Source organism: Talaromyces proteolyticus (assembly GCF_021365285.1).
Source record: "Talaromyces proteolyticus strain PMI_201 chromosome Unknown BGW36scaffold_6, whole genome shotgun sequence".
NCBI classification, from domain to species: Eukaryota; Fungi; Ascomycota; class Eurotiomycetes; order Eurotiales; family Trichocomaceae; genus Talaromyces; species Talaromyces proteolyticus.
The window spans coordinates 1,286,452-1,303,421 of record NW_025764282.1 but is presented as its reverse complement, the minus strand read 5'-3'; the positions used below and the strand labels follow the sequence as shown (position 1 = coordinate 1,303,421).

The following is a 16,970-nucleotide window of genomic DNA, read 5'->3' as shown; positions in this document are numbered from 1 at the left end:
GGAAATCTTCAGATGGTTTGAACACTTTTGCTATCCTATGATTTAGGTAAATGGCATAGTCTCCGACTTTAATAAACAGGAAGCCGAACTCTGTATTAATTCATTTCGAGAGCTTCTGAATCCCACTCGACGCAATTCGGCATAAAAACACTGGAACTCTTTCCCCTCTATCATGAATTATATGCACATAATTGACCACACAGAAACTATGCGGAGCTAAACGGAGATAATAATCCTAGCAGAGACAGAGCAAGTTTTACGATCGGAATAGTAAAATGTCAATGACCCACGGTTGACTTTCTTGGCTAAGTTTGCGTGGTCCTGTTATGCCGAAAGTGGGTGGGGTCTCGGAATAACCTAGCCAGCCCTCTGTAAACAACGAGACTCCTATTTTTTCTTAAACATAGTAAAAATCAATCATCATTTAAATTTTTTAAATGAAACCCCTCTTTGTCCTTATGGTACTTCTTGAAGCAGGTGTTTACTGTATAATTATTTAGAATGAATGAGATGGATGATGCGCTACGACAGGATAACTCAAATTAAAGCCTATGATTACAATAGAATCCCGAGATCGAAAATTACCACCTCCAAGCCCAAAAATTGGTCTGGTATTTACTTTTGTGTGCATAGTGAGCTATAGCGGTGATGTTTCATTGGCCAATAAAACCCCTAGGTTGAAACGCCAAACTAACAATTACATTGAAGAGTGGTATCTGATTGACATTATTGGGTGAGCCCATTTTGTGACTCCAGAAGCTGTGAAGATGAACATATCAACGATAGATTTTGATGTTTCAAATATGAACCTGCAAGTACAATAAATGGTCATACAATTTTGTCCAAATATTCGGACAAACAACCTAGATTTGAGACTGTGTGAGGCTGCCGCTCGAATAGCGAGTTTTTGAAGGAAGCTTCTACATGAAGTAGTGCGAACATGCTCCATCCACCAGAAGGTGCTGACCAGTTACGAACTGAGACAAGTCGCTGGCGAAGAATACAATGGCACCCGCTAGGTCTTGGGGAGTGCCGAGCCGACCAAAAGGAATTCGTTTGATCATGTTGTCTCTGTCCGCATCGTCCTTCACAAAATCCGTGATCATATCAGTGGCCGTGGGGCCTGGTAGAACACAATTGTATCTGATATTATGCTTTCCCTTCTCGACAGCAAACGTATTGACCATGCCTAAAAGTCCCGCCTTGGTGCCAGAATAATGAGTCAGGCCTGTGACTCCGGTTACCGCTGTGTTCGAGGAGACGACAACAACGCTTCCTCCATCTCCCTGCTTAACAAATTGTTTCGTCGCCGCTTGGGTGAGAAGATAGGCGGCTGTAAAATTGATATCGATATGGCGCTGTAGAAACGATTTCGTGACCGATTCCGCAGGGGATGGAAGGCAAATTCCAGCATTGCTAACAAACGTATCTAGCCTACCAAAAGTAGATACTGTGCGCTGGATGAGTTCTTCCGCAACGCCTTCACCGGTCAAATCAGCTCCAAACAGAACCGATTTGGTATTAAACGATGATCGCAAAGACTTTTGCAGTTCTTCAGCATCTTTCCGAGTTGAATCTGTTCCTAAATGATGGATCAGGAGATTCGCGCCGTTCTTAGCGCATTCAAACGCGGCCGCTCGCCCAATTCCAGAAGATGCGCCTGTAATAGCGATTACTTTACTTTTGAGAAGCCCAGCCATCGTCTTCCAGTCGATCAAATGTTGTAAATTTCTGAAAATGTATGCAGGTGTGGTGTGAACGCTATTGGTTGTTTGAATGTCATGGAGTATATAAACTTGTTCGGTATAAATACCCCATGGGTTGGTCTCTGGGGAAACCCTAGTGTTATGGTTGGTTCGGCATTAGAAACCCCAACTGCTTCACGTCTCGGTAATTGCATAACCGTCATCCCCGGATGGGGGCTTTTCAACCATTTCGCTTATCAATTCATACGCGGTCGTCTTCATTCAACCTGGCACATGACCTTGGTACCATAGTAACTGGTGATGGCGGAAACGAATAACTTCGAGTATCTCACTCTCGAGAGGCGCGGCAATGTCTTTATTATTACATTGCAGAAGGGCACTGAGAATAGATTGAACACGAAGACATGCCAGGAAATGATCCGTGCCTTTAACACAGTAAGAGAGACGCTAGGGCCAAGCTCTGAGGGTGCCGTGGTCACGCGTGGGAACAACGACAAATTTTTTTGCACCGTAAGTAATCTCACTTCCCTGAGGCAGAAACAGGATTGAACGAGATTACTATTAGGGGCTCGATCTCGAAGAAGCAGAAACGAATCCGTATGCGAATGCTGACGGTTTTTATCCTGTATGTTGTGATCTGCTTACGGGGAGCTTTGCGAGGCTGACTACAGATCCAATTTCGCATGCGTCCTACATAGTTACTACATACGATACTAGATTTTCCATTTCCAACCGTTGCTCTCATTACTGGACATACATTTGGTGGAGGATGCCCATTGACTTTCGCTCATGACTACCGCGTAATGAACTCCAGTCGAGGGTTCATTTGCATGCCGCCGGTTGATCTAGGCATGCATTTTTCTGGAGTAGGAACCCTTCCCAAGCTCAAGTTACGCCCGGAAATAGCGCGAAAGGTTCTATTGGAAGGCCACAGGTTCACTGGGAAAGAAGCGTTGCAGGATGGCCTCGTAGACGCTATCGCAGAGCCGGATAAGATGCTAGAAGTCGCATTAGGAATAGCAAACAAATGGGCACCGAAAGCAAAGGCTGGGTAAGAACTCGATTCATCTCTAATGAACTTGAAGATTTACTGAAACTGTTGTTGTATGTGCAGAGTTTATGGGCTTTTACGCTCAGAACTTTGGGGAGAAATGAATAGAAATGTGCAGCAGATTAGCTATGTGCATAGTCGGAAAACTTTCTTGCCAGGGGCAAAGATATGACGGGAGAAACACGGTCGACTGTTCGTTCATAGGAAGACAATATATGACGCCGTCAATTCTAGTGCTAGCTAAATTCTCCATGTTTGAGCTCACACAATAATCCATTATCAGCAGCGAAGGGGCATCCTGATTTTAGAATATAACAATTTACAAATTTTATGCTTTAATAAATAGACCACTCCGCCGAATGAAGTATATGATTTAAAGCCTACAAAAAAACACGTGGCGTCGACGAAGGGAACAGCCAGACAGGCCGGTCCTTGTGCTTGGTTTCAGGAGCCTCGGCTAGAGTATGACAATCGCCGCGGATACATGATATCATGGTGGTAGTTTGGATTACTGACTCAATTCTTTTTTCATTCTTTGGAGATGAGAAACGTGATTCTGATTCCATTTGGCATTATAATCCGTGATCCGTTGAAATCGGTAATGATAGTAATAGAAAGAAAAAAAAATAAAAACAGAAGCAGACTTACCAGAGAGAAGAAATCATATGAGGGAAGAAGATCGAAAGCCTTTGAAACCAGAAAAATCCACTTTTTCTGGTACGATATAATGTACATATGTCAGGAACAATCAATTCTCCTGGCCACTCAGGTTTTGTTTACTCCCTAGAGATGTACTAATTATGGATTGCGACTATTTAGTTCTAGAGCAATACGTAGCCGAAAAATGGAAAGGATTCTGGTAGCTTAAACCCAAAATTACTGAAACAGATTTCCAAAAGAAAATTGTCGGAAAAAGCAAGCGGTTATGCTGGTGTCGTCTATGCTGATCCGGGTCTCGGATGTTGATCATCAGGTGATGTGGTCGGCGGTAGTCTCGGCGTGAATTGGCTGGTACATCACATATTGTGGTTTCTTGGATGAAAAGCCGAATACCGAAAAAAGATTATCGCGCTAGTATTGTATATTTGTATACAAATACAAATCTGAGTATACCCACCGTTTTTCTTTGTGTCTTTGGCTTCACACAGTTCTAACCAAGCAACATGCCGGATTTCACAGATAAGCTACAGCCCAGCAAGCCAGATGGGCCAACGATCCTCGCCAAGGAACGCGCACAGTCGAACATCTCAGCGGAGGAGCTGGCGCAGCATTTGCTTTCCCACGATGGATTTCTTGAACGTCAAGCTCGTATTCTGCCTATTCTGGAGAAGGAACCACTCTTCAACAAGAAACAGCAAGCGAACTTATCTCGCCCCGATCTATTCAAACTAGCTCTAGCTCGAGCTAAGTTGTTGCGACGACTAGTTGACCGGCATGGATGGAATATCGATGATTATAAAATGGCGGAGACTTTAATTGATGATGTTTCACCATACTTTCTGCACATGCACATGTTCGTTACAACCGTCAGGGAGCAAGCAAGCGATGCCCAGAAAGCCCATTGGATGCCATTGATTGAATCATTCAAAATAATCGGTGCATATGCACAGACAGAGCTTGGCCATGGAAGCAATGTCCAAGGGTTGGAATTGGAGGCTCGATGGGATCAGCGTACGCACGAGTTCATTCTCCATAGCCCGACTTTGACAGCAAGTAAGTGGTGGAATGGCAGCCTCGGCCGAACTGCCAACCATGCCATTGTAGTGGCACAACTATTGCTTCCTAGACCCGGAACCGAAACATCAGCTAGCCCACAGTATGTATCACATGGGCCACATCCGTTTATCGTGCAGGTTCGACACATGGAAAGCCATCAGCCTTTAGATGGCATAGTTATTGGAGACATAGGCCCCAAGTTTGGTTACAGTACCATAGACAATGCTTATATGCTCTTTGACCAGTTCCGGTACGTATGAACTATGGATTCTCTTTTTGTGTTCTTGTCATTGAATCTATACATAAACAGGGTTCCTCACTCGGCACTACTGTCGCGATACAGCCAGGTCGACCCAGAAACCGGGGCGTATTCACAGCCGAAAATGGGCAAAGTAGTGTATGGCACCATGACATACGTCCGATCACTCATCGTTCACCAGTCCAGACTTGCGCTCGCGCGCGCAGTCACAGTCGCCGTCCGCTATACCAGTATCCGCCGGCAGTTTAAGGATCGCGATAACGCGAAAGGGCCTGAGATACACGTTCTTGACTATCCAACTGTACAAATTCGCATTTTGCCACTGTTGGCAACGACATACGCGCTGCATTATGTCGGACTGGCGATGCAGAAAACGTACAAGTCGGCTCGTATGGAAATTGAGCGTGGAGATTTTAGCAGCCTGGCCTACATGCACAGCATGTCATCCGGTCTGAAGAGTCATTGCACCAACATTGTGGCGGATGGAATAGAGACTTGTCGTCGTGCATTGGGGGGCCATGGGTATGGGGGTGCCAGTGGATTCACCCGATTAGGTCCGGACTATCTTTCTCGAGTCACCGTCGAGGGAGACAATTGGATGATTACACAGCAGGTTGCATCGTACCTGATCAAAAGAATGACAGATGCTGCGGCCAACATTCACACACCTGCAGTGGATGCAATTGACGCTTCCTATAAAGAATTCTTGACAGCTCATCAAAATGGACAGGTTATCGAACCATACGATGTTTTCAACAGTGATTATGCCATTGTGAAGAGCTTCCAACGTCGAGCATCTGCTCTGGTATGTGCCCTTTTGTAAAAATCATAATACTACAAAACGGACACACTTCTAACAAACAATAGTTGTATGATGTCTATGTGGAGAGAGTTATCAACAAAAAGCCATGGACTTCCTTGATGATCCAACTAAACAAAGTGAGCCAAGGTATGCGAAAAGAAATATCAGAAGTCAGAGAGAGAGACAATCAGTCGTTCTAATTTATAAATTCCTAGCCCAATCTCTGGTGATTATGGTCGAAGTCTTCTACGAGGCTCTCAAGTCAGAAAAAGCCATATCAGAGGCAGCCAAAGCATCCCTATGGGATCTCTATCGACTATTTTCGTTTTACACCATGGAAAGCTCAAGCTATGATTGTGAGTAACATGTTCCCACCCCTTTATGTCGGCAGCTAATTATCACCCGATGATTAGTTTTCAACTCGGGTGCAGTCTCCCAACGCCAATTAAGCGAACTGCCTACCAAAGTTAAACAATTTATGACACAAATCCGGCCACATGCCGTTAATCTAGTTGATGCGTGGATGATTCCCGATTATCTTTTGGATAGGTATGTTTATTTCCCACAACATAGCTCGTTATTACTCAAGACTGTACAATGGCTATGTTTTTCTATATATTTTTCTCCCTTTTGTTTTGTATTCTTTTCTTTACCTGCATACTAATACCGCCTAGTGCATTGGGTCGATACGATGGCAAAGTATACGAAGATCTTTTCAATCGAGCCCACCACGAGAATCCTTTGAACCAAATTACATTCAACCCCAACTACTGGGAGAATGAGATTGTCAAAGGAGGTGGAGATGAGTGGTCATCAATTTTGGCAAAACTCTAGTATTCTGGTTCACATATTTGAGGGGTGATAACTCCAGTCACTGTTACTGGGTGATTATGTTCCAAAGTTTCCTAGGGCCAACCCTAAATCGTAGATGTCACGAATAAATTGTAAGACTATTGGCTATATCCGTGTTTGGCTGTGTATCTGTTATTGAATTTCATATTATTAAGCATTTTCGGGATATTGTATCAGTATCTCCAATTCGCACTCCGTACACGAAGTAGAATGAGCTAGGACCCCGTCAAGTAGCAGTACACGAAATATGGTCAACCACGTGTGACGGATCTCTGCACGACATATTAGATAGCTACTCAGAGGAGACTATACGAAGATACCGGCACAAATTGACACACTATTCTAGACAGACATGTCGGAAATTGAAAACGGATCTCAAAGTTTCGTTTTTCAAAGGATTCTTCTCTGTTTTATGTAGTTCGCGGGTTTAACCTTATTATTTGGTATGTTCTTGAGAAATAACACCTTTTGGAGCTATTACCCATTACCTAACTGCATTGAAGTAAGAAACCAGAATACGGGCAATAAAATAGCCACACCTATAAGAGTAGTCTTAAAAGTTTGACATTGCGAGAACCCGATTGTCTATTGCTCGTTTCGAGATAGAGGCAGTAGGTGCTAGACTAATGAATCCGTGTGGAACACCTTTATAGAGGTGAAATTCGGTGGGAATCTTTGCATCCACATATTTTTTAACATGCTCAAGATTCTCCGGAAGAAGAATATCCAATTGAGGGCAGTCAATATACAGTTCTGGTAGCCCCTCTACGTTGGCGTTGCGAGCCGCCACCGCATAAGGAGGAACGACCTCCGCTCCTACCACTTCTTTTCCCAAATATGCAGTCCACCCAGTGATACAATCCTCCGCGGTGAAAAAAGCGAGTCCTTCAGTAGTGTCCAACTGTGTTCGGTCATCTAGCATGGGGTAGATCAAGAATTGCTTTGCCAAAGGCGGGGATAGGCTCCTGTCACGGGCGCGGAGAACCAAGTTGGCAGCCAAGCCTCCTCCTGCACTCTCGCCCATGACTGCAATTCTGTTGGGATCAATATTCAGACTCTCCGCATGAGAATGTATCCAGGTTAACGCCGTCCAGCAATCATCCAATGGGATCGGAAATGGGTTCTCAGGAGCTAAACGATACTCGATGGAAAGCATCTGAACTCCACTTTTCGAGACATATTCGATCAATGTTTCCGTGCTGTGTGTAGCGCTAAAGCTAAAATAGCCTCCTCCATGGATGTGGACAATTGCTGGATGATGGCCAAGCCCATCCTGATCTGTCTTTCGAAAATGATAGATGGCAACTCGGTGACCGTCAGAGGTTGTGACGTGGTGGATGAGTCGCGTAATGCCGTCTGGGATTGGATATTGAGCATCCTTTTTCAAGGCCCCCTTAAACCTAGCTCTTCTCGCCTCGATATCATGCAAAGCAGGTTTTGGGGCTGCCATATATCTTACCAAGCCAGCACCTGCGGCTTTAGCAAACTCTGGGTCGTATTGCAACGGCATCTTGTTACCACTGGCGTATGGATGATATACACAAAAAAGGATATCAATATTGTTGGACAAATTACGAAAAAAAAAAAAAGGTATAGAAATTTTTTCCCTGAAAATAGAAGATGCTGGGAAAGGCACGGAATATCTAATAGATACGACATCATCCTAGTGTGACCACACCTTAGCCGCACTCAGCATCTTGAATGCCGAGTCCCAGCAGCCGGGCCCCGCATTCTCTTACCCGAAGTGGACTATCTTTTTCAAGGTGTAAGGACTGAAACTTTAAAATCGCTTAATAAGTTTGAGGATACAGATTTCCGAATCTCCCTGCCTCGGTTTTCAAAACAAAACTTTCCAAAGAATCTGGAATTGGTAAACACGATTAGTAAACTGTCAGAAAATTAAAAAATTAAATCATCTTAACTAACACCAGCGTGGTGAATGAGTCAACGAGACGATGTCTCTTCAATTCTAGGAACAAAAAAGAAATCGTGAATAGTATATTCATTCACTTATCACCAAAGGAAGTTGCCGGTTTTACATAACCAGGCCGTAGACGAGGCGAATATCCATGGCCTTCGCTATTCAGAGTTGCCGGACAACGATTTTTGCACACATCCCGCCCTCAAAGTCTTCAATGCCTTAGTGTAGCAAAATTTCGATGAGATATTGCAGCAGATTGTTGTTTGTGAGTATGCCATATAATCAATCTAAAGTATGATGGCTTTCCCCAAGTAATAGGTACACGAAGACCGCTACTATTCTCAGGACTGCAACGAACATATCTGTGTTCTTTACATTATTTTTAGTAAAGTGTATAAACCTCGATTGGTGCCGTACTTGTCGCAAATATTGTGCAGTATACCTACAATAAATAAAACTGCTGTTGTTATAAGCCAGAGCTAGTATATGTCTCAGATTAATTCAAAAAAAAATGAATTAGAGATCACATATTGATGGAAGCGGGTACAAGCACAAGAGACATTAATGTATCATGGAATTGTGTGAGAAGGAGTAAACTGATAAATGTGAAATTTACATATATGGTTCTTGTCAGTTTTATCGTGAATGCTGGATATGAAATCGAGCGCTATAAAATCTCATTACTGTAATGAACTCCAATCAGGAATCAGATTCTCTGGGATCTTCACATTAATCTTGAAGGAAAGAGGCTTTGCAAACAGCTGCATTGCTTTTTCCAAATACTCATGGTAGTGAGGCGTTTCGCCATGATACTGGAGCGCAGCCTCATCCTCATAACTCTGATGATATATAAGTTAATACGTTCTCTCTCAAGAATATTGAAGTAAAACATACCTCAACAATCACAAACATATCTTCATCTGGCACTTTAAAATTGTAGTAATTGCGAATACCCGGCTCGAGAGCGTGTACCTTTTCCGACATCCCATTAAGAAGGGCTGCGAACTGCATAACTCAATTTTTTCTTGGGTCAGCGATTATCAATCTTAACAACTACATTTTTCAATGCAGAGAATTTTAGAAGTATCTTGGTTGAACAAAGTAGACTTATCGGCTTACCTCATCAGTCTTTCCAGGCTTGATATAAGCAAAGGCCACGGCGTGAACTGGTGCCATGTTGAAATTCAGAGAAGCACTGAGTTGTGAGAGGAATTAGAAAATCAAACGACAACTATATCCCCTTATAAATATCCCGTCACATGCCCTAATAGCGACTCAAAGGTCTCGGTTTAACTAGGTATTTGATAATTCGCCAAGACTACTCCGGACAGTTTGTAAAGTTCATTACAGTGTTCTCGCTATAGGTATATAGTGCCTCTGCATTCCCAACTGTCATACGGTGGACCATATTTAATACTTGATACTAGTTAGGAGGGGAGAATAGATCAACGACAACCTTGATTTCAGCTCATTACAGCTGAAGAACTGATGAATATAATTTAGCTAGTCTCGACATTATATAAGTACAATACCTGTTAACGTCACTATTCCACGGGCATTTGGATCAACCCCATACACCATACAATATAGCCATTTTTCATATCCTAATATCCCAGTCAATTTATATCTGAACAGTAACTCAAAATTTAATATATATAATAAAAATATTTACTAGTCATATATTTATAGATTAATACAAATAAGATACATCTAAGATTACCAAAAATACAATATATTTTTCGGTATTTTATACTATTTTATGTAATTATAATAAACAATGATATTTTTTTATCGGTTTTTTATTATGTCATTTAATAATATAATATATTTATATTGTATTTTATACTATACTTTATTTATAAATTGGCTGAGATCTAAGGATATGAAAAATGGCCTTTTTGTATGGTGTATGGGGCTGATCCAAATACCCGTGTCATATAAATACGTTAGTCGGTGAATCATTACTCTCTAGCGCCTCGGCTTTACTATATATACCGAGGTCAATGGCAGATGCAGTAACACATTATAATTGACATTTCTCTTCTACACAATAAAGACAAATTCTGCTGAATTTACTTGGTTAGATTTCCTCCGCAGGAAGAGGAAATCACCTACGTCAAAATAATGGGGCTCCCTTTAAATGCAGTCAAGGTCTTGGAATTGGCGGGTTTAGCACCCGGTAAGTAACCAACTGTATTTATAGACAAACAACTTAACCACAAAAATGCTATTATAGGTCCATTTACAGGTTTACTCTGTGCAGACTGGGGTGCTTCTGTATTACGTGTCGACCGTCCTGTCCCAGGAGCTCACACTGACAATGTTCTGCCTACAACTAGAGACGTGCTTAGCCATGGGAAGACATCTATTACAGTCGATTTGAAGAATGAAGCAGGCTTGAAACTTATCAAAAATCTGTTGCCTCATGTTGATGTCCTGATCGATCCCTTCCGTCCTGGAGTCTTGGAGAGAATCGGCCTGCCACCCGATGAGCTCCTGCGAGTCAATCCTAGACTTATTATCGCTCGGCTCACAGGATTTCGTCGCGACGGCAAATATGCCAACATGGCTGGGCATGATATGAACTATATCGCAGTATCAGGTGTCCTTTCAATGATCGGCGGAAAGGGACAGCGACCGGTGCCTCCCCTAAATCTCATGGGAGACTTTGCAGGTGGAGGACTAGTATGCTTCCTTGGTATTGTGTTGGCACTGTTAGCAAGAGTGTCTTCTGGGAAGGGACAAATAGTCGAATCAAATATGGTGGATGGGAGCGCATTTATAGCAATATCACCGCGATTGAATATGAAAACCCCTTTGTGGGACCGTCCGCGAGGCACAAATCTTTTAGATGGTGGTTGCCCCTACTACCAGGTCTATGAAACACGCGATGGACAATTCATGGCTGTGTAAGCTTCCTTCCTATGCCAATTGTTCTGTTTAGTTCTTTTCAAGATGCCTTCTTATTTTGCTAACCGTGGCTTCAATCTATACAGGGCAGCAATAGAACCACAATTCTTCGATCTGTTGCTCAAGGGCCTTTCCCTTACCACGTCAGATCTTCCTGGTCCCCAGGATGACCGTCACAAGACGTGGCCTTATCTTTTCGAGCTCTTCACAAATTTATTCAAGTCTAAATCGAGGAGAGAATGGGAGGATATTTTTGACGGCACAGATGCCTGTGTAACGCCTGTTCTTACCCAACAAGAACTCGAACAGAGTGGATATGAACAGCGACCAATAGTTCATCTGAAGAGTACCCCAGCATATGGATACTCGTCGTCGCGGGGGGGCTGGACACCCTCCACTCTCTATCCCGGACAAGGAGGAGAGACTACTCTCAAGGAATGGCTTGGATGGAAAAGGAATAGAAATTACAGCGTCGTAGACGGTGGGCTCGTGAAGGTTGAAGGGTCAAAACTGTAGAACTAGTTATTTGTAGATTAGCTGTTATTAAAACGCTGTTTGGCGGTGTCTTTTACGCACAGAACCAAGTGTGAGATGTAGACTTAGGATTTCAGTAGATATTACCTGTTTCTTGACTTTATGAGATTCTGATATAAATGGATCTATCTTCACTGCCGATATTCCTGTTTAGAGATATCAGATTTATATATCAGCTGTATTTGACACCACTTATATGTATGATAATAATCAATGCAGGCCTAGCAGGCCGTGACATAACAGTCGATTTATACTAACCAGACAGAAGGTTAGTACAGCAATTTTGATGGCGCTGATGGTATGTGAAAATAATTGTGAATATGCTCTAGCAAATATCTTCCAAGATATAGTGTAATAGTGTCAGAGGTAAGAATAAAGACTAGGAAATGAGTTGTATTCATTCCTCGATCCGAGGCTAACCATGAATTGCAGTGGAATCTCCGCCTGAAGCCTCTACTACAAACTGCCATCGTGGACAATGTACTCGAATCTCAACATCAACTATTCTTTCCTGAACCGCGATCGTAATCTCTCGCGATGTAAGGCTGACTAGCCGGCCAACATCCCGGTGCAGGTGTTTGGAGCTTAAATCATCATCACGGTACACAGTCACCATTTGACCCTTCTGCAGCCCGGTAGGATCGTTAAGTACGGAACCTTCCAACTCACTAAAGTCAGAATGGAGGATTACATTAGCGGCATCCTCCCCATCGAGTACGATTGGCGTGTGTCCGTTTCGCTTTGCCGAAGTAATGGCGTCTGCGTATCGATCCAGGAACGCCCATGTACAAGGGTATTCTGACGAGGAGAAGAACTCCGTCGATAACGCACCACAAGTATCACGAAGCCAAAATAATAAAAAGCCTCCTGTGTATTGGCACGAATTAGCTTTGAGTGACTAGCACCTCTCGCATGATTTAAAAGGTCATTGGTAGCCTACCGTGAAGGTCGGCTAGGCTTATATTGTGAGTATTGAGTAGCCATTGTCTTCCATCACTCAATAAATCCTCAAGAAGAGCTAAATGATTTCTCATTTCAGCCAAGGCTCCGGGATGCTTTTTGAACCTAGACTGGTGGTCGAACTGACTGCCCCAAAGCTCGATCCTATCCTTAAGGAATGTTTCATTTTTCCATAGAGGTGCATCAGGAGGCAATGAAGATACGACAGACTTCATGACTGCTAATTCAGCCCATTTTTCGAGTAGTTTCGTTAAGGCCTTGTCTGCTGGGTCATGGACAGATAGTGAGAATTTTCCAGGATATAAATCCTCTAACTTCTCAAGAATCAGTAAGGTATCATAGTAAATATCTCTCCCAATGGCAAGTATTGGAATCCTCCGATATTGCAGTCCGAAATGGCTTTGTATGTCGGGACGAGGCCAGTGCTGCGGTTGATGGCATTCCGCATAAGGAATATGACGAAGGGTGAGGTATGTGACTATTTTAGTACCCCAAGGAGAGAACGGGTAGGTATAGACGATAATCTGAGGATGAGTCGTCACCATTATTAGTTAAGGACGGGGGAACTCTTATTGTAGGCAAAGCCCAAATTAGCTAGGAGTAGTCGGTGCAGGCCTGATATGGCCATGAGTGAAGTTGCGGAACACCGATTCGTTTTACGTTGCCCGAAAAATTTCGGGATATTCCACCCGTGGCATCCAGGTTTTCATCGGTCTTCCAATAATTAATAATCCAGATTTGCCATCGCTAAATGTCACTATTTTTCTAACCTATAATTGTGGAAACCCTACCAAAAAATCACAAAGAGCCCGAGAATGTCATACCACTAGTTGTACACAATTCAAACCTAATCCCAGCACCCTCCCCTTCATTGGTTAGTCTCTCTACGCAAATCAGTAAACTCTCGGCATTAAACTTAAGGGTGACGCCGTAGCTTCCTTGAACCGCAGCATCCATATATCAACTCCACTCCATATCTCTCGGAAGCAGCGAAAACTCTGATGTGAGTAACGATGTACAATAATTATTCAATGGAAATGGAATATGTTATTCAATGCACATTTCTGGTGACGCTCCACAAGCTACATAAAGTCCGGTTAAAGCCGATTTATCGATAATGGAGAACAAATGAACGGGTATAAATGCGAACCAAACAAGTGCCATGATATTTTCTAAAATCAAAGCTTCTTGTTCTTGTACAGTTTTTTAATCTTCTAGCTGTCTTACAATCTGTCCTTCACGAATTCAACACTTATTCTTTCATCATGGCAGTCTTCGACTCCGCCCCCGAACCCGTCAATGAGTTGGGTCGTTATCGAATCCTCTCATCAACGGCGGGGATTCGTGTCTCTCCGCTTCAGCTGGGTGCTATGTCTATCGGCGACGCCTGGTCCGAGGACTTAGGTAGTATGAACAAGGAGCAGTCATTCAAAATACTGGACGCTTTTTTCGAGGCTGGTGGGAACTTCATTGACACTGCCAACAATTATCAGAATGAGCAGTCTGAAGAATGGCTGGGTGAATGGATGTCCCTTCGCCAGAATCGAGACCAAATTGTCATGGCAACAAAGTACACTTGCGATTACAAGTCCTATGCTTATGGCAAGGGAAAGGTTCCCAATTCCTGCGGCAACCACAAACGCAGCATGTTCATGAGTGTACGGGATTCCCTGAAGAAACTTCAGACTGAGTGGATCGATATCCTCTATGTGCACTGGTGGGATCATACAACCTCAATTGAGGAGATGATGGATAGTCTACATATCCTGGTGGAGCAAGGAAAAGTCCTATATCTGGGTGCCTCAGATTGCCCAGCATGGGTTGTGGCCACAGCCAATACATATGCGCGTGCAAATGGAAAGACCCCATTTTCTGTTTACCAGGGTCGGTGGAATGTGATGCGACGTGATTTTGAGCGGGATATTATTCCCATGGCTCGCCACTTCGGTATGGCCCTTGCCCCCTGGGATGTCCTGGGTAGCGGCCATTTCCAGTCCAAGAAAGCTCTGGAAGCTCGCAAGAAGGAAGGTGAAAGCCTGCGTGGTATGGCTGGTTTCTCGGAAAGTACGCAGAGCCCCGAGGAGGTGCGTATTAGTGAGGCTCTTTCTAAAGTAGCAGAAGAGCATGGAATTGAATCTGTCACTGCTATTGCCCTAGCCTACGTCATGGCCAAGACGCCTAATGTCTTCCCCATTGTTGGAGGAAGAAAGGTTGAGCATCTTAAAGACAACATGCAAGCCTTGCACATCAGGTTGACCGATGAACAGATCAAGTATTTGGAGAGTGTGAATGATTTTGATGTTGGTTTCCCCGGTAATTTCATTCGGGAAGACCCCAGAGTATCTGGAGGACCCGGGCCAATGTTGCTGGAAGCAAATACGAAATTGGCATATGTTCGGGCACCCAAACCCATTGGATATGAAAATTAGGACGAAGGGCCAGTTCGAGGTGCAGGAAATCTCCATGTTCCCTAAACCAACTTGTTCAGCATAACCAGATGGTTTCAAATTTTCAACTAAACAACATATTGGAACCGGTTTCTCTCCAATGAGCATTCTAACGGCCATCGTTTTACACGCTTATTGTTATTATGTCTCTACCTTCATTTCTCTTTTTCTTTCGACAAAGAGTCATTGGAGACAGGAAGATGGGCATTATTTGGGAACACGACCTCTTGGCCTGTAAAATGCTTGATAATTTTACCCTGAATACTGCTGTTATGCTCGATGACGGAAATATCGTTATTTAGAATCCTAGAAGTTAGACCTTTTCGGAATCATTCCTTAAGTTATGAATATCTTCCCAATAATTTGTTATCTAGGTCGATTAAGATGGCGTAGGCTCTTCGCTTGAGCAGTCTCTGAGTCATAGATAGACCTATTCGAGAAATAAAAATTAATAGCCCCGCGCAGTATATAGCCGAGCTACATCAGTCTTACATCAGTCTAATAAAATCGGGTAGCATGCCGTTGAGGAGTTATTCGGACTTACCGGAGCTCAGACAAACTGCCGATTTCAGCGGTTATAAAATTTTCTACACATAAAACTTATGTATAAAAGCAGAGGATTGCCGTGCAATTTGAAATATTTATTCTCTTTCATTCGACCATATCACTTTTTTGTCAAATAAATCCGTCATGTCATCACATGTCTGGCTTGTCACCGGTTGCCCATCTGGCTTTGGAGACGCCTTTGCTCGAGAGCTACTTAGCAGAGGACACAAGGTGATTGCAACAGCTCGAAGCCTCCAAAGCATCACAGCCTTGTCAAATACTGGTGCACACACCCTGGCACTGGATGTTACTGCACCTGTGGAGGAAGTGAACAAGGTTGTGCAAGACGCGTTGAGTATCTATGGCCGAATTGATGTCCTTCTTAGCAATGCTGGTTTCGTCCACACAGGAGGGTTAGAAGAAACGACGTAAGTCATACTGGCAGTTGTAGCATCCCTATAATTTATTCACTTATTTCTTTTTTGAAGGATCGAAGAAGACTTGAAAGTGTTTCAAACGAATGTCTTTGGAGCTTTGAACCTCGCTCGTGCAGTCCTTCCATCAATGAGGATTCGGAGATCAGGAACCATCGTATTTATATCCTCGATGGCTGGTTGGGTTGGCTCTGCAACAATGGGAACTTATGCTGCTTCTAAAGCGGCCATTTCCATCTATGCTGAGGCACTTCGTGATGAAGTTGCAGAATTTGGAATCCAAGTTGCCGCTATAGAACCTGGAGGATTCCGATCTAGCCTCCTTAGCTCTAAGAATATGAAAACGCCTTCTCATCATATTCAAGATTATGACAAATCAAAAGTTCGTGCTACAGAAACTTATATTGGCCAGCTTGATCAGACTCAACCTGGAGATGTGCAAAAAGGGATAAAGATTATGGTAGATATTATCACTGGAACTGGTGTTGCTGAAGGGAAAACCATCCCAGGAAGACTTGTTGTTGGAAGTGATGCGTATGAAATGGTTAGATCGGTATGCGATAACCACATTAAGACGTTTGACGACTGGAAAAATATTATAATTCAGACCGACCATGAGTGAGCAAACAATCCAGCTAGTCTTACCTTTCGATTTGGTTCTTTTAAATCCCTACCAGGAAATACATATCTCGCAGACTCCACATCCCGTAGTGTCTGCGTTTACTGTCAGGGGTAATTTAGCAGGACAATTCCGGAAGACTCCAGATTACCTTGGAAGAGCACTATAAAATTGAACATTGAGAAGGCAACTCATATAATTAATAGAGGACTG

At 43.2% G+C, this 16,970-nt stretch overlaps 9 protein-coding genes across 9 annotated transcripts; 5 read left to right on the top strand and 4 right to left on the bottom strand.

The window, feature by feature from the left end:
- Positions 1–920: 920 nt before the first annotated feature.
- BGW36DRAFT_397210 (short-chain dehydrogenase/reductase SDR) lies at positions 921–1,700 on the bottom strand (the record flags this gene model as incomplete). Its single annotated transcript, XM_046218265.1, has 1 exon — positions 921–1,700. One exon carries the CDS (start codon positions 1,698–1,700, stop codon positions 921–923), a length of 780 nt encoding a protein of 259 aa, XP_046072223.1.
- A 306-nt stretch (positions 1,701–2,006) lies between these two features.
- Positions 2,007–3,042, top strand: BGW36DRAFT_450207 (ClpP/crotonase-like domain-containing protein; the record flags this gene model as incomplete). Its single annotated transcript, XM_046221797.1, has 4 exons — positions 2,007–2,216; positions 2,272–2,331; positions 2,405–2,757; positions 2,821–3,042. 4 exons carry the CDS (start codon positions 2,007–2,009, stop codon positions 2,927–2,929), a joined length of 732 nt encoding a protein of 243 aa, XP_046072222.1. The 3' UTR covers positions 2,930–3,042.
- Positions 3,043–3,669: 627 nt separating this feature from the next.
- BGW36DRAFT_319920 (acyl-CoA dehydrogenase/oxidase C-terminal) lies at positions 3,670–6,508 on the top strand. The gene is made up of 6 exons (XM_046212624.1): positions 3,670–4,723; positions 4,784–5,537; positions 5,600–5,681; positions 5,750–5,890; positions 5,948–6,083; positions 6,209–6,508. Exons 1-6 carry the CDS (start codon positions 3,921–3,923, stop codon positions 6,366–6,368), a joined length of 2,076 nt encoding a protein of 691 aa, XP_046072221.1. The 5' UTR covers positions 3,670–3,920; the 3' UTR covers positions 6,369–6,508.
- A 431-nt stretch (positions 6,509–6,939) lies between these two features.
- On the bottom strand, positions 6,940–7,896 carry BGW36DRAFT_397205 (esterase/lipase; the record flags this gene model as incomplete). Its single annotated transcript, XM_046218264.1, has 1 exon — positions 6,940–7,896. One exon carries the CDS (start codon positions 7,894–7,896, stop codon positions 6,940–6,942), a length of 957 nt encoding a protein of 318 aa, XP_046072220.1.
- A 1,091-nt stretch (positions 7,897–8,987) lies between these two features.
- BGW36DRAFT_427476 (uncharacterized protein) lies at positions 8,988–9,483 on the bottom strand (the record flags this gene model as incomplete). Its single annotated transcript, XM_046220418.1, has 3 exons — positions 8,988–9,146; positions 9,202–9,312; positions 9,427–9,483. 3 exons carry the CDS (start codon positions 9,481–9,483, stop codon positions 8,988–8,990), a joined length of 327 nt encoding a protein of 108 aa, XP_046072219.1.
- Positions 9,484–10,431: 948 nt separating this feature from the next.
- BGW36DRAFT_341557 (alpha-methylacyl-CoA racemase) lies at positions 10,432–11,733 on the top strand (the record flags this gene model as incomplete). The annotated part of the gene is made up of 3 exons (XM_046213099.1): positions 10,432–10,486; positions 10,544–11,216; positions 11,304–11,733. 3 exons carry the CDS (start codon positions 10,432–10,434, stop codon positions 11,731–11,733), a joined length of 1,158 nt encoding a protein of 385 aa, XP_046072218.1.
- Positions 11,734–12,166: 433 nt separating this feature from the next.
- BGW36DRAFT_427474 (glutathione s-transferase-related protein-like protein) lies at positions 12,167–13,256 on the bottom strand (the record flags this gene model as incomplete). Its single annotated transcript, XM_046220417.1, has 2 exons — positions 12,167–12,618; positions 12,692–13,256. The coding sequence occupies 2 exons, from the start codon at positions 13,254–13,256 to the stop codon at positions 12,167–12,169; spliced, it is 1,017 nt and encodes a 338-aa protein (XP_046072217.1).
- A 720-nt stretch (positions 13,257–13,976) lies between these two features.
- BGW36DRAFT_427473 (putative aryl-alcohol dehydrogenase Aad14) lies at positions 13,977–15,140 on the top strand (the record flags this gene model as incomplete). The annotated part of the gene is made up of 1 exon (XM_046220416.1): positions 13,977–15,140. One exon carries the CDS (start codon positions 13,977–13,979, stop codon positions 15,138–15,140), a length of 1,164 nt encoding a protein of 387 aa, XP_046072216.1.
- Positions 15,141–15,842: 702 nt separating this feature from the next.
- BGW36DRAFT_341555 (uncharacterized protein) lies at positions 15,843–16,760 on the top strand (the record flags this gene model as incomplete). Its single annotated transcript, XM_046213098.1, has 2 exons — positions 15,843–16,132; positions 16,193–16,760. The coding sequence occupies exons 1-2, from the start codon at positions 15,849–15,851 to the stop codon at positions 16,758–16,760; spliced, it is 852 nt and encodes a 283-aa protein (XP_046072215.1). The 5' UTR covers positions 15,843–15,848.
- Positions 16,761–16,970: the final 210 nt, after the last annotated feature.